Raw genomic sequence first — 27888 nt, forward strand, 5'->3', positions numbered from 1 at the left:
ACCAACATCTGTATTCCTGTCCCACTGCTGATGGAGAGATGTGTGTTGCCAGTTAAAGCCATTCTTTTGTTCACTGCTGATTCTGAGTCAGTGCAGTTTTTATTTTAATGCGTCCAGCACAGAGTTTTCCAAGAGTTTCAAGTTAAGATTTTTCAGGGCCCGGGAGTACAAAGGAGTATGAAAGCTGGGACAAAGATTTAAGAAGGTGAGGGCAACAAAGCAGGACATATGTCAAGTGTGTGTCACGTAACTGTAAAAGCACCACAACAGGTTTCATAACATTTTACAAACTGGCTTAAGAGAGGATTTGATGTTCCAATGCACTGTAAAGATAAGGTGCCATCAGATATTATTGGACTGTGTTGCAGAGATACATCAAATTCAGTCAATGCTGTAATAACACAACTCTGCCAGATGGTGGTGGTGTAGATCCATGAATGAGTTTCATCAGCGCTCTTCCTCAGGTAAGAACAACTCATTCCTTGTTGATTGATTCTTTATTGTGAACACTGGAGATTGATACGATACAAATCATTTCAGTTAAGATACAGTATACAGATTACAAGTTCACAATAAATTAACGACTTCTGATTTATACTGAAAATCTATTGAAAAATCTGTATATCAAGATTCTGGGTAACCATTTGATGTAAGCAAATTAAATCTGTATTTAAAGTATTTCATGAGAGAATTTACACTATCTTTTAACATATGTGGACAGCAGTATGAAACCATCTTTGAGAAAACATCTTACAGAAAAAAATAAAAATGACTGAAATGCCATAGTTGAACAAATAACTAACAACAATGGCCACAGTGCTACGAAACAACAGGTACTAGAAAACCTCAGGCTGGAAAAACAAGTCAAAATAGGTTCAGTTAAACCTTCTAGGTTTCAGTTTTCTGGGAGAATAACTGATCTATATTTCATGACCTTAACTGAAAAGTACAAGACTGGCACTTATCTGATGTTGTAACGTTTATCTTATCTTGTTTGAGAATTTTTATGCATTGAATAATGAAGATGTCTGGTGTAGCAGTTTAAACATTTATACAATATTCTCTTTACTTTAAAATTTACTGTGTACGTACAAAACATAGAGAATAATAGATCCTCTGTCCTCTATATAACCTCTATCTTTACCCAGTAATATTCAACTTGGACATGAAATAATATCTTAACATATAAGACTTAATAGCTTTATCTAGAGCTTTCAACCACATATAGTCTTAATCTGAGGATGGAGTAGATCTGTTGATGTTTATGTTAAGTTTTTGTTAAAGCTGATGGAGTTGATACAGTATTCATTAGTAGATTGATTCTATGTACTGGAGTGAAGAAAGTTAGATGTGTTGGAAAGCTCCAACCCCCCCCCTCCGCAACTTCTGTTTCCAACTTCACACTCAATGTTTACCTTTTTTAAAATCCCAGTAAAGAGAATCCTCTCAGAGAGCTCCTAACTTTGCCAGAAAAAAATTAATAAGGTGTCCAAGCTTAGCAGTGATTTAGGAAAGCTCTAAGAGGAACTTTGAGCACGGAGGGGACAGAAACTTTTACCCTAATGAGGAGGTGTGGTTGACCCCATTGCTAGGTATGACGCATTCTTTGCAGATGTGATTGGTTGTCACAGACACGCCCTTTTGTGAGCCTGCAAGGTGTGGACACCCAGTGGAAATGAAATTAACTGCTGACTGTGAAAGTGTGGAAGGTTGGGACAGACCCAAGTAATCACTACTGCACTGTTACATTTTTCCAGTTTTCCAAATATCTTAGTGTTGTGGTCATTTAATTTCTGGTGTTATAGCGTTAGGTGGCAGATGTGTGTGTATCCCTAAGGGATCAGCCACACATATTACCCCTGCATTATATAATCTGTAGCATTTCATTTTACTCACTGTTTTTCAGCTTTTGGAGACTATTTCCTTGACCTCTTTTAGTTTCCACCATTTCCTCCTCGGCTTAGCAAACTCTTAAGTCCTCCTCTCTGCTCCTAACAACTTTTTACCATAGGAGCTCTTTTAAAGTCTAAGATGCTCTGTGAATAACTTCTACCTTTACAAGGACCTAGTCTTAACTGTAAGGGGAATTCTAAGAAAATGTCACAATTCTAAGAATGTTCTTAGAATTTCATCACTAGGAGCAACTCTTTGTACTCAGAGGCTTTGCAAATATGGTGCCAGATAATAACCCTGCTGCTTTGTCTCGTAAAACAAAGTTTGTCCCTGTCTCTGACATTTATTTTGTAAAAAGGATTCTTCTATGGAGGAATGACAACCTCCTCTTGTTTTGTGCAACAGAGAATTATAACTGTTTTTTCCCAAATCTGTAAAAAGCAGAGTAGAGTCCGTTTCTTTGCTGATGATATTGTTTTTTACATTGAATATGGTCTAGTTATTACCAGAAGATTTCTTTGTGTTAAAACGCATCATATAACACCTTTAAACTGAACAATCTGTGTATAAAAGATAAAGACCTTAAACTAAATGCCACGGACACATCAGTATAATGATAGTCATGATCACAAGTATTAAAAACAGTTATTGTATGATATCCTGTACATAAACAGCACACAGTGCCATTTGGCAGCTTACATTAGGTGCAATAGTGTATCTGTACAAATGTGTTTCAGATCTACTCATTGATTTAATATTTAACATATTTGTGTCTATGTTTCAACAAGACAGGCATTTACAAACTACAAAGCTTCAAGGGCACAAAATTAAAATTACATTTAAAATATGTACATCACATTTATGGAAAAAAAATGGATTGAACGGGCTGTAAAGTTAGTTACAAACATAGCTGTATGTGTGTGTGTCTGTGTGTGTGTACATGCATGTGTATGTGCAAGCATGTAGATAGGAGTTATATTACATTCACAGTTGCAGAAGATAGGTGGGTTGGGAGAGAGAGCATGTTGGCCGTATCACCACTGACAGAAATGTTACAAACACTGAGAATTTCATGATAATTCCCAGGCACAGCAGATTAATTACTACTCTAACAGAATGTACCTGTTCTCTCGCTCTCTCTCTCTCGCACACACACATACACGTGTATACACACACATAGGATTGGGTCTATGAGCGGCAGCAGCCTGCGGTCCTCATTTCTTTGTTGACGTACTCCTGCAGTTGAAACTTTGGCTCATCTTGCTCCTTCATGGTCCTGTGCTTCAGTTCTCTAAGAAAGAAGACAAGATAAACATGAGGCTATGCTAACTCTGCTACCAGTAGGTGGCGACTGAGCAGAGCAGTATTGACACTGACCTGCAGTATTACAGAGTAGTACAATGGCATGTTCACTATTGTTACAATGTGTCATGGCCGTGGCTTTAAAATACTTCAAGTAATGTATCAGTGCATGTTTCAGACATAGACTGAGCCCATTCATTCTACACTGAGGGCATGTTAAGCAGAATATCTTTTCAAATCAGGTTTTAGCTCAATAATGTGAAATTCCATGCAGCCAGTTTTCCCTAAATTTCCATAACCCTTGAAAACTGATTTAAAGCTCTTTGGAAACTGGTTAAGACAGTTACTGTATCAATGTGTAGACATGCAGCTGCAGATAGCGAGATGGAACTCAAAACTGTAAATTTTTAATTGTATAGGTGTTGCTGTCCTGCCACTGGCTTCAAAGAAGTGACTCAGTAATTGTTTAATTGTTTGACAAGTTGCTAAGTGTTTCATGACATATGAAAAAAGTTCCAAATATGAAATACAGCTCTACCCTGGATGTTTGCCTTAAGGGGCTGTGCACATGCTGCGTTTTTTGTGCCTAAAATTCATTGTCTTTAATGTAGACGCATGTCAGGCGTGGTCAAACGTCAGAGTGAGACAGACATAGCGCATATGTGTTCGCAAGCAGCTACTTTTCACTGTGCCACGGCTGCAGCCTGAGAAACTGAGTTCAAATTTTGGAACGCAGCAGTGCACACCACATGTCACGTGACGAGGACCAACAAATCACAGCCGACAGACATTTTCATCTGTAAATATCGGTCGCTGATAAATATGGAGAAGTTGATTATTTTATTGCAGGGCTGCCAGAGCTTTACATCTGTCCCACAAATACTAGGCCTACACAGAAACAGTGCCTGGAAGAAGATCAGCTTTGCACTTAGGATTTCAGGTAAATAGGCTATGATACGGTGCTTGTTAAGGTTGTTTAGCAACCTTAAAATGCAACCTGCCACTGCGCTCTTGAAAGCTGGCACAGGAAAGACACAAGAGTAGCACCCAGCGTCTGACCTTGCGTTTTCCAGGCAGTTAAAGAAGCGGCATGTGTCCAGCCCCTGTAAGAGTGGTGCAGGAATGAGTTTGCATTTTTGAACTTCTGGTTCCCTCATCTCAAAGTCAATGGTTTTTTGAATGGGTTTTTGGTTAGAGGCCTGCAATAAGGTCTGTGGTTAACACAAGCTTAAGAGACTCTCACATTTTATTTCAAAACACAAAATACGTCAGTAAATGCTGTCTTAAAAAGGGGGGTTGCCAGCAGAAGACAGTAAGACTCCAGAACGTCATCCCACTTAACACAGCTTTACAGCCTTGTTGCAGTGGTGATACTGGGATCATGCAAATGTGATGTAGTTCATTTATGGCCTAAGGTTAGCGTTTTACTCCAGGCAGTTGGATACAGGCTTCAAAAATCTGCCACAAAGTTAATTTTCCACAATAATTCAAAATTCAGTGGAGAGATCCCATTGAGTTTTTGTCAAGGGAACCAGGGCAATGTTAACTTCTGGGCTGGTATACATACAATAGCCATCCCTGCACCATTCAATGTGAGTCATACAACCCCATAGACTGGCCACTAGGCCCAAAATTCAAAGTTGCCAAAGGTACAAAAATCTAAATTTGGTGAAAGTTGTATAAAATTATACAAAATATGTCTAGGGAATTCTATTCAATTAAATGGTGCAGCCACAAAAACAAACAAAAAAAACCCCAAAACTAACTGACTAAATGTGAAATTCGAAATATACATACATTTATGATATAGCCAGACATATACATATTTTCTTTCCACTTAAAAGTTATAGTTTGGCATTTTAGGAGATACAGTCGTTGACCTTCTTGTCCAAAGATCAGCTAAGATAAGATGACAAGATCCAAACCACTTTCATATCCGTCTATTAAATATGAAGCCACAGCCAGGAGGCCTCATAGAACTTTTCATTTTAAGTGACGTAAGGAGAAAGAAAGGGTGTCATACTGTATTTATCACAATTTCTATGTGACTCATGTTTTTACCTGTTTTTAAGTTGCTCTTACTTCGAGCAGTTGCATGTTTTATGCAAATTAAGCACTCTCAAAGTGAAATGAACCAAAACGTGACAGGGTGTAAGTGTGACAGATGAGAGGTGGTGGAGAAGTTTGGAATAAGCAAAAAAAAAAAAAAACAGAAAGGGAACAGAGAAAGAGAAAAGTAAAAACTGAAAAGGTGTTAACATGAACTGGAAGACAGCAACAAAAAAGGAGCTGGTCTCAGATTCTGTATCTGCATGGTGCTGTGTGCCAGACTGTCATGCTATTCCTGGCAACACCCCACAATGCCAGCCTGTTACCATAACGAGGCTATAAATGTAAAACTACTCCCACACAAACTGTCCGACACTACACATTTAAGTGAGACACAGTGAAAATAGCATCCTCATTATTAAGAAACAAAAGACAGGCAGAGCTATTTTGTGTTGCTGTCAAGACAAACTTTCTGTTGAGATACTGATCTCATATTAACAGCTGAATTTGTAATGCATGTCCTTGTCTAATTGAACATTTAAGTCTGACATTTTCCATTATCATACCATGGCCGTAGGGAACAAATGCTAATGTACGTCAAAAAATAAATCTTAATAACCCTCCTGTCCCCTTTAATTATCACACTGCTCTTGTTTTTTAAAGATAAGAGCATCGGCTATGTTGCTCTCAGCTTTTAAACTTCATCATACTGTATGTGGTAGGTGTTGCAAAAGTCCTCCATGCGCGCCTGCCCTCCATTAGCAATGCAGCACTTTTGAATCTGAATATAAAAGACTTCAAATGGTTTTACACAGAAATGTAATGCCTGCTCAGAAGTCGCAAGGCTAGAGCAACACTGCAGCAGTAGTTCAGCTGATCAGACCTCTACAATGGTCCCCCTGTGCACCTAATAAAGCCATTGTTCTGTACTCTTAGCACTGATAGCTCAGCTGGGTATTTTCTACCAGATACATGCTGCAAGACGAGAGGTATTCCGTCCTCACCAAGAGCAGTTGTAAAGATTAAAAAAAAGTTGTACTGCTGCACATCCAATGTGTTGCCTTCTGGTTGTTGGCTTTCATCCTTATTATTAAAAAGAACTTTTCCCCACAGCAGCAATTCATTTCATTATGATCATTCCTCAGACCGTTTGAGTTACTCTCCTGCTTCAGAAAAAAAGAAGTTCCAAAAAATGTAACATGTAGTCATGTTTATTTTGTTGTAATATAACACATTACTTCTGAGTTTCGCTTCTAATTCTTAAATGAGACAAGATATCTTTTGCTCAGCAATGACCACAGGTGGCAAATATTCCTCCCAAATCCTCATTTATTTTTGCTATGCCTGTAAAGTTTTCCATTCTAACACTGTCAGTGATAATAGTTCTTTGATTTAACACGGAAGTAAACAAAAGCAGGATTTTTATTTCCAATACATGATTGGATTTGTCTGCTAAAATGATGACAGTTGGATTTTATCGGCTATAGCTAGCTACTGTGAGATAATGCTAACGCTAACAGCACAGTCAGGAAACAATCTCCTGTCTGGTGAGACAGTGGGGGACTAAAGCTGTCTGAGGGACAGGGGCGCAAAAAAATAAAAAGAGCAACAGCTGCATGCAGTGGGGCACCTTGTGTGCAGAAAGGTTTCTACAGGATAGCCTGAATGAAAGGTCACACTTGAGGGCACTTCATCATGCTTTCTCCACTGGAAGGGGACTCTAGAGGGCACTTCATCATGCTTTCTCCACTGGAAGGGGACTCTAGAGGGCTCTTTATCATGTTTTCTCCACTGGAAGGGGACTCTAGAGGGCACTTTATCATGTTTTCTCCACTGGAAGGGCACCAAATAGGACACTTCATCAAGCTTTCTCATTGAAAGGGCACCCTAAATTTCGCTATTTAAAGGGCACCCTTGAGGGCGAGCATCCTACAGGGCACTTTTTCAGACTTTCTTTACTGGAGGGGCACCCTAAAGGACACTTCATCACGCTTTCCCCACTAAAAAGGCACCCTATAGGACACTTCATCAAGCTTTCTCATTGAAAGGGCACCCTAAATTTCGCTATTTAAAGGGCACCCTTGAGGGCGATGTAACACATTTTCTCCAATGGAAGGGCATCCTAGAGGGCCCTTTATCATGTTTTCTCAATTTAGGGGAACCTAGAGAACACTTTGTCACATTTTCTTTACTAGAAGGGCACCCAAGAGGGCACTTCATGTGGAGTGAGGTGAGGTATGGTGTGATTACTTCATGTTTTACTTACGTGATAAAACCATTGAAATGTTTATCTGTGGTGCGCTAAAAGTAGCAAAAGTATAGAATTGTCATACTGACTCAGAAATGTTACATATCAATATCTAAAGTTCGCAAATATTGGTCTACATTAGCCACAATAAGCTACTGGTTGAGCAAAATCAGGTAAGACTATAGGGGTGTACTGAACACAGAAAGAGCGTGCTTTAATGCTCAAATGTTTGTAAGAGGAGAATTGTACAACTGCTTCTGTAAAAAGTAACATATTCTTTAACACAATGTTTTTTGTCCATGGATCATGTAACACCAGAGCTAGTGACGTACAGGGAACAGTACTGTTCCAGTTCTCATCACATAGATGTTAGATATTTAGAAACTTTGTGTGCTTCAGTATTCTGTGTTCCTTCATACTGTGGTGTGGTGTTGTGTGTTTGTGACTCACTTGGCCACAGCAGTGAAGGCCAGCTCCACATTCAGTCCAGATTTAGCACTTGTCTCCATGAAGGGCACTCCAAACTCCTGCACAGAGAAACATTTGTTATTAGGTGTGAGTGTTTGTGATTTGGACTTGGTACTCCCGTATGTCTTGTCTCTCACAGAAAAATTAGGTTCAAGATTCATTTTCCGTTGAGGAGTGGAGGATTAAAGTACCAGGAGAGAGATGAGAGGGTTGCTGATCAATACTAATAATTCAACACTAATTTTTAAGGTGCTGAGATCTCTGGCTTTCAAATATTAATTTTCTCCCCTCTTTGTTGTAGCCTGTATGAAAGAAAATGAACACAGTGTATAGTCGATGAAAGGTGCTCCCAGGTATCGTAATCTCATTCTGTGTATGTGTGTACATGTCAATATTCTCACCATGAGTGTCTCAACTTTGACAGCTGCAGTGCTCCCTACCACTTCTGCTCGTATTTACTCTAACACGCCTCTCAGAGCTTATCTGAGCGAAACGGCCTGGAAAATTAAGTTAGCAAGCCCCCGTCATTTATTCCAAACAATAACAACATTATGCGCCTCCATGAATACGTAATTACACACACTAATCAAGACACAGCAGCTACATGGGTGGGAGGTGGGGGGGGTCCACGTGGCTGTGTGGGCAGAGCACAGCTTGTCTTTTATCCTTGTTACATGTGTCAAATTGAATACGTGTGTGTTTGTGTGTGTCATGAAGCTCACCTTTGCCAGTTTCTCTCCTTCCTCTCGCTTCACCATCCTGTCATGTGTGGAGTCAACCTGGAGCACATTGGACACACAATATTAAATTAGAAACTGTCGCTCACATTAAGCCCTGGCTGTCACAGTGTCTGGAGAGCGGTTAATGAGGGAATTCACAGCGGTTTGTTGTCCATGTTTGACAAACGCAGGGCCACATTAGGCTACTTTTCCTGTCTTTGGCATTCATTTCAATGCATAATTATTTTCCATTGTTACCAGTTATTTCTGTTTCCCAGCTGTTTTAACATTGTTTGTAATTTTTGGTCTGGTTTCATCACCACCACTTCTCTGGAAAAAAATACAAGCATGGATATGTCTTGTAATGTCACAGAAAAAAGATGTTAGAGAGATTTAGAGAGCAGGGCCTGTAAGCCATAAAAAAAATTAACTAAAAGGGGCTACAATTTTTTAAAGTTGATACAGCTGACATGTTAGCAAACATTGCCTATTTCCACATCCAGTAGCGTCAGAGCAACAGCATTCATTTTTAGCCCTTTAGTTTTGTTTTGGTTCTGTTTTTTCCTCCGATCACTTGCTGTATTGCAGTGAACAAATCCCCTGCACCCCCAAAAGCTTTTTCCATATAGACCACTATTAAAAAAAGATGACTCTTAAACTGTAACAGGACATGCTGAACTGCAAATAAGGTCAATTATAATTATATTATGATTTTTTTCTATCATATTTTTGATGGAGGTTTTATATTGGTAAAACCTTTCTTCTACCAAGAGAAGCATTTTAAAAATCTGTGATGTCTTCATAATGAGTGGGTTTACATGGACAGTTTAATTCCCTTTTCATTCAGAATGAAAGTTCATTCCTATTAAAAGTGATCTTGTAAACACCTAATTCGGAATGAAAATGGCCAATGTGATTGAAAATTCAATCCGATGTAAGGGGCTGGAATATTCCGTTTCTAATTCCGAATGAAAGAATTTCTCACACTTGTATACACTCATTCCTCTTTAAGTTCATTCCGGTATCTCTGCGCATGCTTGTTTCCTTGCCCTTCTGGCACGATGACATATATAGCGCGCATAGCAACGGGCTGAGATAGAGCAGTCGGACTCGTTGCACTAACCGGTTTCCATTCGCCACAGCACGGTCTTCTATCTCCCTTCTTCGACCTTCTACCTCCCTTCTCCTCCTCAACAAAGCATTAGCAGAACAAGGCTGTTGTCGTACTGCTGCTTCAAGAATATAAGCAAAACAAGCCCGAAAAAGGCACTAAGAACGGCGTCAAGCATCTTGTTATCCGGAACGAGGACTACAGTGTTTTTTTTTCCAGTAAACATAAACACATAACATCCACCCCGCCCCATATCCAATCAGAAACCTTGCCTGCCCCAAACCTTGCGCGGACCTCAATAAAGGCGATTAAACTGATCTTCTGTGTAAACTCTCATTCAGAATGAATATTTACCTGGAAAAACTTATGAATGATTTCATTCAGATTTATTTAATTCCGAATGAGAAGCCATCATGTAACCGCATGATGTAAAGTCAATGAGAGGGTACTTGTGGGTGGGGCCACAATGGGCTGCATAACCCAGTGGTAAACGTGGAAGCCAGCAACTTCTTTGGTGTATGCACTAGGGCTGGACAATATAGATCAAAAAATCATATCTCTGTATTTTAAGGCAGAATGGTGATACATGACATATATATATCAATATTTTCTACTGAATCAAAGCATTACTGTAAGTTCTGGCCATTTTTCTAGTTGTCTTAAAGGGACATTCCACACCAAAATCAAAAATACATATTTTTCCTCTCACTCTTAGTGCTATTTATGAATGTAGATTGTTTTGGTGTGAGTTGCAGAGTGTTGGAGATATCGGCAGTTTAAGAGCAGTAAGAGCCTTTTGTCTGCAGCTCTGTATCAACATCTCACTGTGGCTGTTTCTGCTTTTACTCTTCCTCCCTGCTGTTTTAGTAGATTTGTCTTTGTTTAAGAGAAACTGCTACTAAAGATCTGCTTATTCAGTGATAGACATTATTTAATTTCCTATAGATTCTTCACAGTAAAAGTCCCCTGTTATTTTGTTGTGTAAAAACTTTTATTGTGAAGCAGCAAAATAAGGAAATCTTGAATTTTCGAGCAGCAACTTCATGCAAGTTGTTATACTGCTGATGGTGAACATGACACAGTAAAAAAAAAAAAAAAAACTTCTGTTAGAAGCTACAATAGTACTGAGAGCTGAACACACACAGACTTTTAAAAACGCCTTTCTCTTGGTCTCCTGCAGACAGAGGTGAGGGGGAGAGTCTCGCATCACACACAGCTTATTCAAGAGGGAGAAGTGGGGTTGTCAGGTGATGGCTGTGGTTGGAACCGAGGTCAATGAGCACAAGAAGAGTAAACCAAAACAGTGCAGTTGAAAATTGAAAACTTAAAGTTGCTAAACTATAAAGACCTAAGTGGAACTGGGTGATAATTCTCTATGGGTGGGCTTTGCTCCATCACACAGTCATTTGGTACATTGTTAACATGAAATGTCATAGATTAGTTAAGCTTTGATATTTTGATCTAATTGTTACCTTTCTAACAAGATGGCCAATCTGTTAAGATGACTATTAGACTATACCAAGACATGTGGGACATTTCAAAATCCAGTCTGCAATACACATAAAGTACATCCTTCCCCTGCTTCCAGACATCCGGAAATCCGTCCTTACACTCCAGCTCCCTCCATGATCCCTCCCTCCCTCTATGAGTCCATCTGTCCATCCATCTCCCAGTGTTGGCAACAAGGTCTCACCTTGTTGCCCAGCAGCATGACGACCACGTCCTGCTGGGCGTACTCATGGATCTCTGTCAGCCATGCCTGGAGATGGAAAAAGAGCACAGAGTGGTGAGGAAATCCAAAACGGGAAAGGAAAGAAGGGAAAGGAGAGAGTAGAGAGGAGATCGGCCTGATACATGGGAGGGATAGGAGATAGATAGTGGTGACAGAGGAGATGGATGGATCCACAGCGAATGAGAGAGGGAGAAAGACAAAAGATTCATTTATTGTTCACTGGCTGCAGTCCATCTTGTCCTCCCCACCTCCCTCTAGATTCATGCTTCTTCCCTCCTCCTGCATCTATATCCATCCATCTTCTTCCAATTACAGGCCAGTAGTTTCTCGGCTCTCTGTTACCTGCCTTGCTTAAAAAGCACTTAATGTCTCTGGGGGTCTTTGATACTCTGATACTCTCCTCATATGCACTTTCCTCAGAGATCTCGCCTTACAACGTAGGGTTACTACAGCACTCGTGCAGCACATGGAAATAGAAGAGTGTTTACATCCCACTTTCAGACAACTTTTATGCAAACTTTTGAAATGCCCAGTGACAAGTAATGTCACTGGGCAGCAAAGAAACCTTCTTACACAAGATGATGAATGTAGCCAAGGGGAAAAAAACAATACATAAATAAACAAACAGAGAAAGAGAGGGTTTGCAGTCCTTCCAGACTAGTCTTCCAGACTTGTCCAGACTAGTATTGGACAAGTCAGTCTTTACTGTCAGCTAATATTTTATTCAATTTCATCCATAGAAAACAAAAACAAATAAATGCACTTGGCAATATTCCAGTACACTGACTAAAGTTAATACAGTCACGACAGGCTCTGTGTGTATATGGGAACAAGATGTAGATGTGACATTTTTGGACGGCTGTGATGGACAGATATTGTGCATAAACAATACTTACTACACAATGAGCAATCAATCTGATACTATTGGTTGATATAAGCTTATTACAGATTTAACAAATATTGTTGAAGCTGTCAATTCTTCAACTTTTTGAACTGCTGTTCTTGGCCCCCTTGCCACACTATGTCCCACTGTTTATGCTTACAACCCTGCCCACTCTACTTTCTGTCTGGCCTGCTTTTTGCAGCATCACACGAGTAAGTTTCATTTGGCCAAATGTGGTCTGACTGCATCTTCAGGCTGGGGTTCGGACCAATTTTTGCTTTGCAGCAGCTGGGCCAACGCAGAGAGCTCCAACAAAACAATGCATAAAAGATGAACATTGCTGGACTTTTGCTGCCACGTTGCTACGAGCTGGCAGGGGAGATTACTTCGTAACATGAACGCTGTATTCTCACCTTGTGATCATCAGGACAAAAGATAAAATAGATGTCACAGTAATAACTTTCCACCATTGTACAGTGTAAAATCACAAAGTTAATTTTGACGACTGCTCTGAGGGCCCTATCTTACGCCCAGTGCTAGGCCACACAGCACAGCGCAACTTCCATTGCTAGTTTCAGACCAATGCAGTTGTCATTTTCAAGGCCAGCATCCACATTGTGTAAGTACTTGCACCCATCTGTGCACCCATGGGCATCTATTGTCTTAAAATGAGGTGTGATTAGGGGGCTGCCTTGTTCAGGCGCCCCGAGCAGTTGGGTGTTCAGGAGGTGAACTGACACCTCTCCAGCTACCAGTTCACGCTCCATATTTGGTCCTGATGGGGACTCACCTACACAGGTGAGTTCACCATGATCACTCTGACTGTTTCACACAGAGACGTACAGATGGGTTGTGGGTGAAATAATACATCATCAATAAGTAAAATATTTGTTCCATTTTGTAAATGTGAACATAGCAGAGACCAGAGCAGAGTTACTGTCTGACTCCCCATTAAGAAAGAGGCTGTGCATATTTACACACGAGGAGCAGGGTAACGTTATTTTGTTTATTATTATTTCAGAAGCCAAAGTGTTGTTCAAGTTTATCACTAAAGTTTTTAGTTTTGCTGCTGAAATTTTCCACGATGTGTACTGCATTACTCGCCTCTCCCATTTACCAAATGTGCCATGTAAAGAGCAATGCACCAGGTGCAGACACACCTGGCTTTTAAAGGGAATGGGAGATGACATTGTTTGAATTCATCTTATGCCCAAAACACACACACACCACACACACACAGTTAAATAAGGGACTAAATGCAACCCTTTTGTGCCTTAATTCAAGTTAAAGTTAAAAGTAGATATGCTCTAAATGCAGTTGTGCAATGAGTAACTCATGAGAATATGCTGAGTAAAAAGGGTTGGTAAAATAAGCTTTAGCTTCAGCCTACACCTTTTCGGTCTGAATTCTTTGTTTTCCTTTTTATTTTGTTTATTTGTGTATTTCTTTTAATTTAATGCCTTGATGTTATTTATTCTTTATTATGTGCATTACTCTTGGAAAGTTGTTAACAAGGACTGAAACAAATTACCACGACTACTACAACCATGTGCTATAGATCATTTAAATAGGGCCCTAAGTGTAAAAGCCTCTATAATGAACACTAAAACTTTCCACCAGACTGATAAAATTCATTAAAGTTATAATTTGCTTAATTCAGTTAAGAATACAAAAAGTGAAAAGCCTGAGTACATGTGGGGAAAAAAACTCTTTTGGTTTCTACCAGAAACAGCATTTACATCTTATTTATTTAGCTCCGATCCCCCACAGAAAACATGTAGTTTAAAACTGTGCCCTTGTCTTGTGAAAATGACCATGTGTCAATAGTGAAATATGATTATTAATGCACGCTACACTCATTTACATTAACACCGAGTAGCTGCCCTACTTTCATGTTTCAAATTAGCCTCGATGATTATGGAAATAATTTCAGTTATGGTAATTACTGTCCCTTAACATTCTCAGAGCAGATACTGTATTGTGTGTGTGTGTGTGTGTGTGTGTGTGTGTGTGTGTGTGTGTGTGTGTGTGTGTGATTAAATCTAAATTCAATTTTACACTTACCCGTTATACATTAAAACCCTGAAAAGTTGTCATTTTTTTGGCAGTAAAAGGGATTTTCAGATAGTGAAGATACTAAATAATGAGCCGCAGAGGATGACAGGATTTGTATTAACATTCCAGCCGGCCTAATTTTTTTGTTCACAGGATATCACTTAGGATGGAGATTCAGCTACTAAGCCTGGATAAGAGGAAGTGGAAGATGGAGGTAAGTGTAATGAAATGGAGAGCTTATGCAACAGTGAAGTTGCAAGGTTCAAGGTTGTGTTAGAGTACCTCTGTTGTTTGAGAGAGGAGAACAGGATGGTTGAGCTGTTTTGACAGAGCACAATGGGCCTGTTTTCATCAGGTTCATCATTTCATTATTGTGAATGTGGCAAAAAGTTGTCCTTCACAAAAATGTATCAAACTTTTTTTTGGCTGTTTTTCCTTGAGATCACTTAACCGTCTTTGTAAGAAAGTCACACTTGACATTCTATTCAGCTGTGTTTGCTTTATAGACACATGAGTTTTCACATGGGAATGTGAAGTTCACTTTTTTACCCTTCATGCTATCACTTAACTTCTTTAAACAAAAGGTTATATTAGATTATTAAGGCTGGTACACACAATTTGAAAAACAGGGAGTAGAACTGGGCTTATGATGTAAATGACAAGTAGGTAGAGGTCCTGTCACTGATAATTTAGCTAAATCAGTGGAGTGAAGTGACAACAACAATGAATTAAAAAAAAAAAATGTACGGGCTCTGATATCTTAAAGCCATTAAAGTCTCTAACTTCACAAACCGATGCAGGTAGTAGCAGCAATGGATGATGCGGACAAGTCATTACTGTAAGTTTTAACCATGTAATCAGGCATTTTTCTAGCAGTCTTAAAGGGACAGTCCACCCCAAAATCAAAAATACATATTTTTTTCTCTCACCCTTAGCACTATTTATGAATCTAGATTGTCGGTATGAGCTGCTGGGTATTGGAGATATCGGCCGTAGAGATGTCTGCCATCTCTTGAATACAGTGGAATTAGATGGCACTCGGCTTGTGGTGCTCAAAGCGCCATAAATAAATACATTTGAAAAACTCAACAGCAATGTCTCATTTCAGAAATCATGACCTCGTTACTCAAGATGATTTACAGATGTTGTTGTGAGCAGTTTCATGTAGGAACAATTTTCTGTTTTACGGAACTACAACTGCCAACTGTATCACCGCACAGAAGGAAGTGTGCATCTACTCATGGATGAGAGGCTCGTGCTTGTGACAGTGTGGTCTCAGTGGTTTTGAGTGAGCTAGCTATTGTTGCAGTATGTTTTGCAATATATATTTATGATTTATAGACGAACTGTCCCTTTAAAGTTTGGGATAGGGTTGAAATACATATAGAGAGCTTTAAATCGTACCTTCATTAAATACACTTCCACTTCCAGGAATCGTCCAAATCCTAAGAGTGTGACTAGCTGTTTTACTTGGATCTCTGATTCCTTCCAAAAACTTCCAAAGAGATCCTTTTGTCATTTTGCTGGCAAACCTGAGGGATCAGGCTTCAAATCTCTCCATTTACCACAGAGATATACAGTAGATCTCTGCTGACACAGTCTCTGTGCTCTCCCATTGTGAACAAAACTCTCTGTCACTGTCAGATAAAAAAAATATTTGAAATCATCCTCCTGGTCCTCTCACTCCATCTCACTTGATTTCTGAAATGTTGTATTACTTTAGACCTCGTATTTTTTCCATTATTAACAATTTCCCTTCCTTCTACAGTCGGGCTTGGTATCAACAGTCTACACATTTAAGGTATCAACTGAAATAACCCAGTGCCAATAAGTACATTTCCAATCAAACTGTAATTGCATTTGATCCTTTTTAGTACCCAGATCTAGAGAAGAATTACTATTTGCTTTGCCCAGAGCCAATCACAGCAAGCATTCTTCAGTTTATTGAAACATGTGATTGGCCCACTACCGCAGCAGCTACCACCTGTACAGTCTGTGGTGTGCTGAAGTAGAGTATGGTGCATTTGACAAAGCTGGCAGGTCATAATGTCAAGCTGCTGTTCGAAAGTATGGCTATACCACATATCTGGGCATCTGGTGGCATCTTATGGCACTAAATGCTTCCATTCACATGATGGGTATCGAATGAAGTACTCCATAGTGTAAAAGTACTAGTACTACTATCTCAATTTTTTAAATAATTTAAAATAATAATACATCATTAATGGGGAAAATATTTGTTCCATTTTGTAAATGTGAACATAGCAGAGACCAGAGCAGAGCTGCTGTCCAACTACCCATTAAGAGAGACACTGCACATTTACACATGAGGAGCAGCGTAACGTTATTGATTATTTCAAAAGCTTTATGACTAAGTTTGTGACTAGAGCTTTTAGTTTTGCTGCTTAAATGTTCCATGATATGTACTGCATTGATATTACTGCTCTTTCTGCATTACTCTGAGCAGAAAACAGAAAGACATTCTCTAAACCCTCAGCACAAGTTTTAACAGTAATGTGATGTACAGAGGAAATATAACCCCAAAACATAAGATAAGTAGAGACGGCCAGTTGGGCACACAGCTGCTGTTAACATGTCAAACATCAATAAGCACATATTGATCGATTCTGACTGGCCGTAGGAAAAGAAAAATTTTATTGCTAACAATTGAAACAGTGAGAGAAAGGTCAGGTCTCTCTCACTCACACACACACACACACACACACACACACACACACACTTTACAGTACACACATTTCCTCCCGCCTTCCTCCATCTCTTTGTGAGTGTATCATCAGACGAATACCGCTCGGATCAGCGGTAATCCCCCTCTTGTCTACAGGTTTACAGTATTCTGCGCACCCTCCCCGGGGGTTTCATTACACAGAGATTAATGTACCGAGCCCTCACCTAGCAGCCCCAACTCTCGACAACATGCGAACCTGCCAATTACTCACACAGCCTTGAAAGATCTCGGCGGCCTGTGGGTGGATTAGGAGGAAGTGAAAGCAGGAACGCAGCTTCTGCGCTCAAAGTGATCAAACTTCAAAAGGCTCGCTGTCGACATTGAGCGTTAGAAGTCGTACGGTACGTGGGAGCATGCGAAGAGGACACGTGTATGTGTTGGTCCACATGTGATAGTTTGTGACATGCAGTCAGGTTTACAGCTTTGGTGCAGCTTTCAGTTGACACTGACCTTGACAACCACGTTTTGTACAAAGGCGGACAGACGAGAGAAGCCGAAAGTCATGGATGTGGGCTGAAAGGGCCAACTGCAGAGTCACATTATCACTTGGCTCGGTGCTTATTTTTAGCCATTATCCAAACAACTGAGAGGGAGTGCTAAGAAAAAAGTTCTATCGAACCAATTATCGACAGTGTTTGCAGCGGTCACCAGAAGTCACCAGAAAATGATGCATCCTAATTTGCATAGTTGCTACAGCTTTCTGAACTTTCTGAAGAGGAGAGTGTAAATTAGTTGTAAGCTTCTAACATATCTCAAAATGCCCCAGAAGTCAAAAAATCAACTTTGCTGCCACTGATTTAAAAAAGTTTTAAAAAAGAAGTTCTCAAGAAGTAATGCCACGAGGGTGGGCTGCAAATTCATAAAATTAAAAGAGAAGATTCATTTTGCATTTTCAGTTTTAAATTTCAGATTGGCTGAACAGAATATATAAAGTGAACCAACAGCCATTTTGTCATCAGTACAGCACTTATGGCCCCTTATCTTTCAAAATGTTCTCATGGCATACATTTTTGGGAAAATTAGATAATCCTGATGAAAATAGCACAGACATTTTTAAATCCGTCAAATAGCAGCTTTAGGTCAGAATGATGGCTTTGCTTTCATCTTTGAAAACAAGATGACACTTTAACATTTTCCAATTGGAGAGTGCAGTTACATTCTCCTTGCTCCCTGCACAGACTTTATAGCAAAACACATTAGCAGAAGAGCAGCTTCAGTCCTCCCTCTGTGTCTATACATGATGCGTTCAGAGACAGTTGGTCACTCATGTTTGGGCAGCACAAAGAGCCCAACACACAGTCACTGTAGATGCTAACATTTGCTAATTAGCACTTAACAAAACAAATGTCTGTACGAAGTTTCCGGGCAATTCACCCCAGTTGTTAAGACAGTTGGCTCAAATCCACAACCTAATGGTGATGCCACAGGCATCTCTAAAGTAATCAGGGAATATCATCTGGGCACCATGAATGTCTGTGTTAAATTCTGTGCCAATCTGTCCAGATGATGTTGACGTTTTTTACTGAGTGAGTGAAATATTTGAGCTGTTGGTAGCACTTGAGGAAAAGTGAGAGGATCACCAGAGTAATTGGGATTAATCCTCTGGGAACCATGAATGTCGGGACAAAATATACTGCAAGTCCATTCAAAAGGAGTTTCAGTTCAGGACCTTAGACAGCTGTAAATTAATCGTCAATAATTTGTCTTACGTGTAATAATGATGATTAGAATATCATAGCGAAGATGGTTCACACATACACGTGATAGTGGTACAGGTGCTGATAATAGCCTCAGCTGTGAGTAATGGCTGCGTGTAATTACAGCTGTTCTGTGTAATGACAGACTGTCCCTTAAGTGGCAGTTGTAATGCGTGGTAAAGCGTGCACACATATTGATAAGCAAACAAATTTTAGGGTGCCTCTGCATCAATTCATATCTCACAGTGGGAGTGGAAACAAGGCTCATGCATGTCCAGCTCCACAATGACTATGTAAAACAGAACCAGACACACATGAGAGATTTATAAATCCATAAACTTTGTGCTTTAACACCGACCCTCGCATAATTTTATCATGCAGCAGTCATTCAGCGGGTCAGTGAGCATGCTAACAGTGGTCCTGCACATCAGAGTCTCCATAAACAAGGCAACAATGATGCTGAGTGACAGACCTGTCATTATGTGTCATCCTATTCTGCAAATTCTGATTTAATATGAATCCACTATGTCTCATGAAACTCTTTTGGTTTGACAGCCTATCGTTCACATCATTCCAAGCATGTGAAAACAGCAGCAGGGTGTGCACAGAAATACAGGACAAATTGCGCCCGCATTGATTCAGTAAGGGATGGTACATTTTATTTTTCAATACAGGACAATCCCGTATTACACATGACAGATGGCAACCCTACCACTATGTAAGTGACATTGCAATCCCTAGAGCCACATTGCTGGTGATGCTAAAATGTTTTCCCCTGCATCTAAAGGAAGCAGAAAGTGTATTATTATGGTGTACCTTAAAAAAAAAGGGCTGTAATTGGGTTATTTGTGAGTAGGTAGCACTAGATTTAAGGCACCATGATGAGGAGGCAGTCTCAATGTAACGCATCATTACTGCACCTAATCAAGCATCCAAAATGTCATTACTCTAAAAACACACCAAGCAGCAGTGAAGCGTGGCTGCAAAAATGACATCTTTCTGCAGCTGGGCGGTGCCTTCATGTGATTCGGGAGGGATGAAATTCTTTGTTACAGAGGTCAAAATGTCAAAGCACTCTGTTTACTTATTAGCTGTGGATAGTCTCTTGCCATAATTTGCCACCAAAGGTTGAAATATCCCTGACTTTTTATTTGGCTGCACATGCGCAGAATCAGCTAGACATGTGTATGCTTTAGGTGCTACACTTTTGCTATCTCACAAAAACAAATAGAAAAGATTTGGATTTCATTTGTGCCACTCACAGAAAACATACTGTTGAAAAAGAAACTCAAATTTCAACAGCAAAGTTTCTTCAAAGACACAATGTTGTAATTACTCAGACCTCACTGTGGACAGGTTTCACTCCGAGGCTAAATGTGTCCTTGATCAATGACAGGGTGAACTGGGAAAATATGTTCTTTTATAATTTGATGAACTGACCGATTAGTAAACTGACTATAGGTTAAATCATCACTTTTCATATCAGGTAATGACAGGGCAGAGAAAAACACACACTACAAGGGTAGTAGGCCATAGACCTGTTTAAGTCTTTGGATTTTCACAGAAGTGTTTTCCATGAACAAATATCTACTTTCCCATACTGTTCTTGCTTCACACTATTATGAAAACGGCCGTTAATCAACTGTGTGTGTGTGTGTGTGTGTGTGTGTGTGTGTGTGTGTGTGTTTGTGTGTGTGTGTGCGCGCGCGCGCGTGTGTGTGGACTCTGTGGGTTCCTGGGCGTTAGTTTGAGGAAGTTGTGGTCAAAAGTGAGTAGGTCGCTGGGTGGGGAAACAGAGAGAGTGGTATTAAGAATGAGATGTGATAAAGAGATGAGTCCAGATTGGATGAGACCTAGAATCAACACAGCTCTGCAGGTAAACAATATTTTGCATTCGCATTTTGGACACTGGTTTTTAAATTAAAAACATGTCAGTGTTCATTCTTAAGTCTTTGGGTTATCAAGTTGTTAAGTGTTAAACTTTCTGTTAAAAACTGTTTTCAGACCATTTTATGTTTAGTTATTTAGCTAGCATGTGTATGGTGCAACACGGTAAAAGTGTTTCTTTATTTAAATGTATTACTATGTCATTTTTGACAGAAGAAATAGCACAATCTTTCTCTTATCACTGAAACACTAAATTCATAGGTAATAAAATGCAATACGCTCAGGGGTTATGTTGCTACAGCCGTACTTGGTCTGGTATGCTCAGCTTACGTGTGCTAATGCTATCTAACGTTAGCAAGCTTAAGGATATTATAAAGCTGTATTAATCAAGTACATGATTGAGTCCATTTGCTAAATCTCTTCCCTATTTATGCTACAGCTACAATAGCTTAGCATTTAAGCTAAAAGCTAAAGAGAAGTTTAGCATTCATTTGTATAGCTATATAAATGTCATAATTGCCTTTTCAAATTGAAAGAGCTGGTCTTAAGTTGATCGACGTTACTGCAAACATTCACACGACTTTTGGGTGTTGACATAACAGTTAGTGTCTCTGTTGTGAAAATGTACTGGCTGTGAAACTTCATTTGAGAACTTGTAATGGGCGTCTTCTGTTCCTCTTTTCGACATTCTCATCCTGACCCTCCCCTCCGTCCTCTCACTTTCAATGTGTTTTTCTTCACAGTGTTTTTTATGCTCACCAGACCTGACAAACACTGAGGTCCCACCCCTTCACGCAAGATGAAAAAAATTTCTGTTGCTATTAATAGCACTTCAAGCCCAGCCCGTGTCAATGGTAGCTATGCTAAGTGTGGCCAGATGAGTAAAAGAGAGTCTGAAGCTAATCATGTGAGAGTACAGAATAGAAATTGCAAGAACAGACAAGGACCAGGACATGTCACAACACACAGCCAGGAGCCCAGGGAGCACCCTTTCTCAGCAGTCATCACCTCTAACGGAGCCACACATTCTCATCAGCGACGGTGGTCAGGAGAATTCTGCAAGAGTATGACCTCGCCTGTCATTACTGTGAAGAAGAACAAGAAGGAACCACAGCCTCCTCAGCGTGAAGTATCCCTCCTCCGACCTCACGCAGCGTCCCATCATTCATGCAAACGCTACTCCTGCCCCCCCATGGGGGCCTTTAGCTCAGCATCCTCTTCTTCAGCCTCATCATCCACTTCTTCCTGCTCCTCTCCTCCTCCTGTGCAGACATCTGTCATCACCGGCCCCGACCCTCTAGGCTGGAAGTTGCGTACAAAGTCCAGCTCCACCTCCCGCCAGGCTCGCACAAACAGGCTGTCTCTGCAGATTCCACTCCCTGTCATCTCTCCTGAACCCAAATCTAATTCTGCACCTAACTCTCAATCAGACACCCCTAACCCAGGTCTCTCTCCTGAAACCAAACCACCTCCCAAACCATCCCGTCGCCGCCACTCTGACTCCTCAGCCTTCCTCAGATCCCTGCCAACCCCTCAACCTACTTTGACAGTTGAGGAGCTCTGCGCTGTGAAGCTCCGCCCGCTCACCCTTTTGGATGAGTCTGATGATGTCTTCAGTGAAGAAGAGGTGAACGTGATGACGAAGCCACGCAAAATACCACCGCCTGTTCCAGAAAAAACTTTCATGGCGAGACAGATAGCACAAGTGATGGCTCATTCACGCCAAGGCTGTAAGCCTGTGGCAGCTAATAAGGAAATCATTTACAGCACTGTCATAAAGCCAAAGCCCAAACATTCACACAAGACTGAGACCACTGCAGCCTGAATGCTAGAACAACTGGTAAGCATATGTGACAATTTTAAAATATTATCTCGTGAAAGAAATACAATGTTGGACCAACACCTCAGCAAAACTACAAAACACACTGCACTTCTAACTACGGTTAGTTAAAGAGATGATCCAACAATAGAACTGCACTACTATAACGTAGAAAAAGTTAACTAGTGAGAGACACATAGAGGGTTTTGGAACATTCTCCATAGGGTTGGGTACCATTCACATTTGAAACTATATCAGTCACAGTACCTTGAAGGCCTAGACCCTCTCGCTTCCTCTCAATACTCCACCCTAGTCAACAAGCATGCTGTTCCTCTGCTATAGTCTAATTACAAGTCTGTCTGTGTGTTTGTCTGTTGTGTCTGCTCATGCCTCTTGCTCTCTGTTTAGACACAAATGTACACAATATATGGAACAGTACGTAATCAATCACAATCCCAAACAGCAGTGACACTTTATAAAATGAAATAGAAAACAAAATGCACCAGATGCTAAAACTATTGCTGCAGATAGGCACTGCAACAATAGTTTCAGCTTTCCAGGAAGTCCACAGGGCTTCGTGGGCAGCTTCCCTGCCCCTGGCGGCTTCTGTTTCCTGAACCCGGCAGCTCCGTAGAGCTAATTGCCAGCCACAGAGCATCGTGGGCACCTCCCTGGCGCGTTTGCCTCCTGTGTGAAGTCGAAACCAGCTGTTTTGCGGACCACCATTGCTGGTGGAGCTCAGAGGCTTTCAGGATTCTCTGCCTCCTGTACAACCCCAGATGCACCCTCAGGCACTGAAATTACGCTTGCATTTTTTTAACATGAATTGTTATTTGGTAGTACCGACACAATTCAGTCAGTACCAAGTGGCAACCTCCGTGGCTGACGAATTAAGCCAACATGGAATTGCCAAACTGCAGTTCCTAGAACAGCCACTGGAGGTTGGCCCCAAACAGCCTGGTGCAAAAGACAGTTTTGGTCTCTTTAGCAAATTTTAAGATTCGTCACAACTGTACTATGACTTTTTATATAATTATATTCTATTAAATATATGCTTAAACATTGTTATTGCTTGAGTGACAGGCTGTCTGCCAATAGTGTCCTCAGCTACTCAGTCAGATCTAGCCCTCATTCCACCACAGCTCCAGCCTTTCGTCCAACTATGGTCACTTCTGGCTCCAAGAAACCAAGATGACGACGACCAAAATGCCGACCTTAAGGCTTCAAAAAACGAGCCCACAAACCAATGAGTGATGTCATTGTAGCTACGTCCATTAGTTTTTTACAGTGTATACTCAGTACCCATAAAAGTACAGGTTTGGCACCCAACCCTAATTCTCAAATGTGCAGATTTTGACATCATTAACTCATATATCTTGGTATTGCACTACAGTGGCACTGTTCTGGACCAAAATACAAATACAAAGGCAGAATTAGACATGCAAACTGTTTTCATGGCTGATATAACAAGTGTAAACCTAGTAGAGCTGAGCATGACTATTCTCATGGAAGATATTTATTTTCAACATAAACATAAAGCATAACATAAGACGTAAACGTCACGGTACAGTGGAAATATTAATTGCTCAAGTATAAGACATATGCCGCTGGGGTTGGTGATAAAGTGATGGAATCAACCGAAATAATTAACATACTTGAACGTGCGTTTGTGAAGGCTTGCTCTTTTGTTCATTATTACTGAAGCATTACATTTCAATTATTTTAATTCTTTAGGTTTAGAGGCAGGATTAGGGTAGACGAGAAGGAAAATTGAGTTTTCAAAACAACAGTTGTAAAAGAAGAAGACAACTGTCGTCCAATGAGGAGGCAGAGGTAGAGAAAGAAAAAAAACATGTGAGAGTCAGATTCAAACAAAGAAAGGTCACAACTGATGCAGCAGAGGCTGAGATTTACTGTAGTCCCCAGCTTGAATCAAGCTCTAAGTTTCTATTGGTTAAGACTCTCCCTGCTTGGTAAATACCCACATCTTTCAAAACCCACCTGTAAAGCATTCTGTTAGAAATGTGTCGTCTAGCTCAGGCCAAGGTACCCCTTGAGACATCATCACAAGTATTGTCTAACACCAGTAACTTCCTCTGTGGCAATGGTTGGTGTTCCTCTTTACACAAGAAATAAAAACATGTTTATAAGAATGGAATTTGTTCCGTTTGAAGATGATGCTCAACACTGTTTTTAATGTTTGCAAAAGATCTAATTGCAGATGCCTGAGTGCCTTTCACCCTGATTAGCTTTTGATTGATTTCCTTTACGATATGCTGAGAGGAGAGATGGGGCGTTACAGTGTTGGTCAATAGTAACAGCATTTTCTGTGTTTCTGCAGGGCTATGTGTGGGTACCAGCTGCGACAGGGAGAGGTCCACTCTGCACTTCCCTGGCTGAGGACACTGAGGGGAAAACTGAGACTCCTTTGACCTCCAAAGCCACCACTACCAGGAACAGTTTTACAGATTACAGTACAGTCTCCAGTATGTCCTGGGGATGAGGCATCATGGTATTTTTGCCTCATTTGAAATGTTGTACTCAAAGGTCTTATTTCTGGAGTGTAAAACACACTTTTCTCACCGCCCTGCAACACAAATGACTGTTATTACTTCAGCATAGCCTGATATTTCACCTCTCTGCCATACATTCCTGTTGTAACTCAGCTGTAGATATTTGGCAAACTTGTCGCTGTTGGAGAAATATAACTTTTAAATGACTCTTTGTGTAAGTTCAGGCAAATGTTACTTGAGGGCATGTGGTGTGGCTTGTGGAGAGAGGAACAAACCCCACAGATGATGCAGTTCCTGCTGGTTTCTAATAGAGACGATAAATCACTCAATTTCCCTTTAAGGTATTGTTGTGTATCTGCTTGTACAGTTTATGAAATTTGCCTGATGTTCTCTGTTGAAAGAAGGCTACTTATGATATTCTTTAGAGGTGATATTCTTTATAGTGCAATTCAATGTATCCTCAGCCTCCAGGGCTAAAAAATGAAGCTAATGCAGAAGTGCCAAAAACTGCAGTTCCTCAAATGGCCACTTGAGGCTGGCTCAGAGAACAAGTCAGTCCCCATAGACCCCCATGTTAAAATGCCTAACTTGACAGCTGGAATACACATTTACGCCCTGGAACAAAAAACATTTTGGTAGCTAATTTCTACATTCATGACAACTGTGAAGGGGGTGAAATTTTTATATAACTCACTTGTTTACATGTTATTAAAACCCAAAGTTACACATATTTAAGGGCGTGGTCACTTGAGTGCCAGGCTTTCTGCGAGGCGTTGCACCAGTCTATGAGTCAGCTTTAATCTTTTGTCCAAATATGCTCAGTGATGGCACTAAAAAACCAAGATGTCTACAGTCAAAATGCCAAAGTCCAGGCTTCAAACTGTGAGTCCACAAACCAGTGGCTGACATCACGGTGACTACATCATTTGTACAGTCTACAGTGATAACTTACGACAAGGTTTGCTTACAGTTTGTGTGATATCTTATCTCAACAAAATATTAGTATGTGTGGCATCTACGGGGCATCTATAGGGCTATGTAAAATTACATGGTGACGTGACATATATGTATGTAGCTTAAAATAACGTTGACTTATGATACTGTGTATAGTGCATTACTTTTTGTATGTATAGGCACCACCAACAGTAAATGAGGACAGCCCGTTAAATTAAAACATTTTAACTTAAAGGAAAGAGCACTGATATTAATTCAATTAATTAATAAATAGATTAATTGGCTGACAGTATATAAACTCTTTACAACCTAACATTAAACATTTCTGTACTTTTTTTATGTTTTTTTTTGTTGGTTTTTTTTATTTGTTTTATGTTTTGTTTTGTTTTTTTGAGTTAATATTTTAAGTTGGGGGACCCTTGTCAAATATAAGTCCTCTTCCTAACTGTCAAATAAAAGCAAAAAGAGTGTGATGATTTGAGTGACATTAGTTGAATACAATATTGTTAATAAAGCTTTTAAACTACTGGTCAAATAAAGCAAACCATTTCAATACAATGCTTTGGCCTCTCGTAATATATGAATGTTGTTATTTGTAATATTTCATAGTTTTAACCTGTTAAAAGATGATCACAGCCCTATGGTGATTGAAGCCGAGAAGTGTAGGAATAGAATTATTTTTTTCAAAAATTTTGTGAAGAATACCTGCTTCTTTTGTTTGTTTGTTTTATCAGCAATTCCCATGGTCGGATGTCTCCAACACTCTTCCAGTAGACAAATTTCTGCTGCTCTGCTCTAGCTCAGGCTCGGCAGGCCCTCGCTTCATGCAGTACAATGGTGTATTTGCCTGACAGATGCACACACACACTCACAATGTGCAGCAGCAAAATCTATCTTGCTTGTGGCTGTAATGTGACTGGAATAGTACGTGGACTTCACACAGGTAGAAAGTGCTGAGAATCTTGCTTATCTGGACAGTCAAATAAAAATGGGCTCAAGACAGCAAAAAGCTTCGAGTTTACAGAAGGTCTAATCACAAAGGAACAGCTGCTTAAGGGGAAATCACGGGGAAACACAACTACGTTATCACTGTAGAAATGCTGGTTACAACTACAAACAATAGTCTTGCAAATGCCAAGTAATGCTCATTAGACACATGTTGTGTTTTACAGCAACCACAGCAGGGGCACATTTGCAATTAGGACGAGTGAGAGGATCCAAGAGGAAATGTTTAAATGATAGAACATCTGTTGAAATCCAGTAAGTAGCAGCCAAAGGCAAACACTTGTTTAACTTCTGTTGCCTCTGTCCAGGATATCAACCAGTGACACACCTGGATTAATAAGATCAGACAGAAATAAGTGTTGCAGGAAACTGAAACGATGGGTAACAATTCATTTTACGGCTCACAAAGTTTCCTGTTCTTCTCCTAGCAAGGAACTGACCGGGTAATTGGTAAGGTTCCTGGAAAGTATGTAATTCGGTTTAAAGGGTGATGGAGACAGTGCACACTTCAGTACACTTCCAATTATTTATTTCTAATTAATTGCTGGTGTAACTTCTTTTTTTACGTTTTAATTGTTTTGGGGGGCATTTCGCCATTATTCTTCAGCGAAAGCTTAAGAGAGACAAGAAAGGTCTCTTGCCTCTGTCCAGCTTATCAACCAATGACATACCTAGACGAATAAGGGGGAGAGACAAAGGGGATGATATGCAGCAAACGGCCGCCTAGAGCCAAACATGGGCAGCTGTGATAAGGACTAAGATTTAGTGGTATGTGCTGTATCAGATGAGCTCTGGGGTTACACCTGT

The 27888-nt window shown here is 40.2% G+C and overlaps 2 protein-coding genes across 2 annotated transcripts in view; one reads left to right on the plus strand and one right to left on the minus strand.

Annotated features, from left to right (window-relative positions):
* Positions 1 to 1367: 1367 nt before the first annotated feature.
* The window catches only part of LOC125880770 (ras-related protein Rab-26), a 167923-nt gene continuing 141402 nt past the window's right edge, over positions 1368 to 27888 (minus strand). The window contains exons 6-9 of the mRNA XM_049563489.1: positions 11484 to 11549; positions 8683 to 8739; positions 7943 to 8019; positions 1368 to 3184 (exon numbers count right to left, since the gene is read on the minus strand). Coding sequence (XP_049419446.1) covers positions 3082 to 3184; positions 7943 to 8019; positions 8683 to 8739; positions 11484 to 11549 — 303 coding nt within the window. The 3' untranslated portion in view covers positions 1368 to 3081. The remainder of the gene's footprint in view (positions 3185 to 7942; positions 8020 to 8682; positions 8740 to 11483; positions 11550 to 27888) is intronic.
* Positions 20568 to 26635, plus strand: LOC125880768 (uncharacterized). The gene is made up of 3 exons (XM_049563486.1): positions 20568 to 20779; positions 21534 to 22630; positions 24951 to 26635. The coding sequence occupies exon 2, from the start codon at positions 21590 to 21592 to the stop codon at positions 22613 to 22615; it is 1026 nt and encodes a 341-aa protein (XP_049419443.1). The 5' UTR covers positions 20568 to 20779; positions 21534 to 21589; the 3' UTR covers positions 22616 to 22630; positions 24951 to 26635.

Source organism: Epinephelus fuscoguttatus, linkage group LG20, assembly GCF_011397635.1.
Source record: "Epinephelus fuscoguttatus linkage group LG20, E.fuscoguttatus.final_Chr_v1".
In the NCBI taxonomy this organism is placed as follows: Eukaryota; Metazoa; Chordata; class Actinopteri; order Perciformes; family Serranidae; genus Epinephelus; species Epinephelus fuscoguttatus.

Excerpts from the sequence above, each read along its gene's own strand:
- LOC125880768 (XM_049563486.1), top strand. The coding sequence starts at position 21,590 with ATGAAAAAAATTTCTGTTGCTATTAATAGCACTTCAAGCCCAGCCCGT.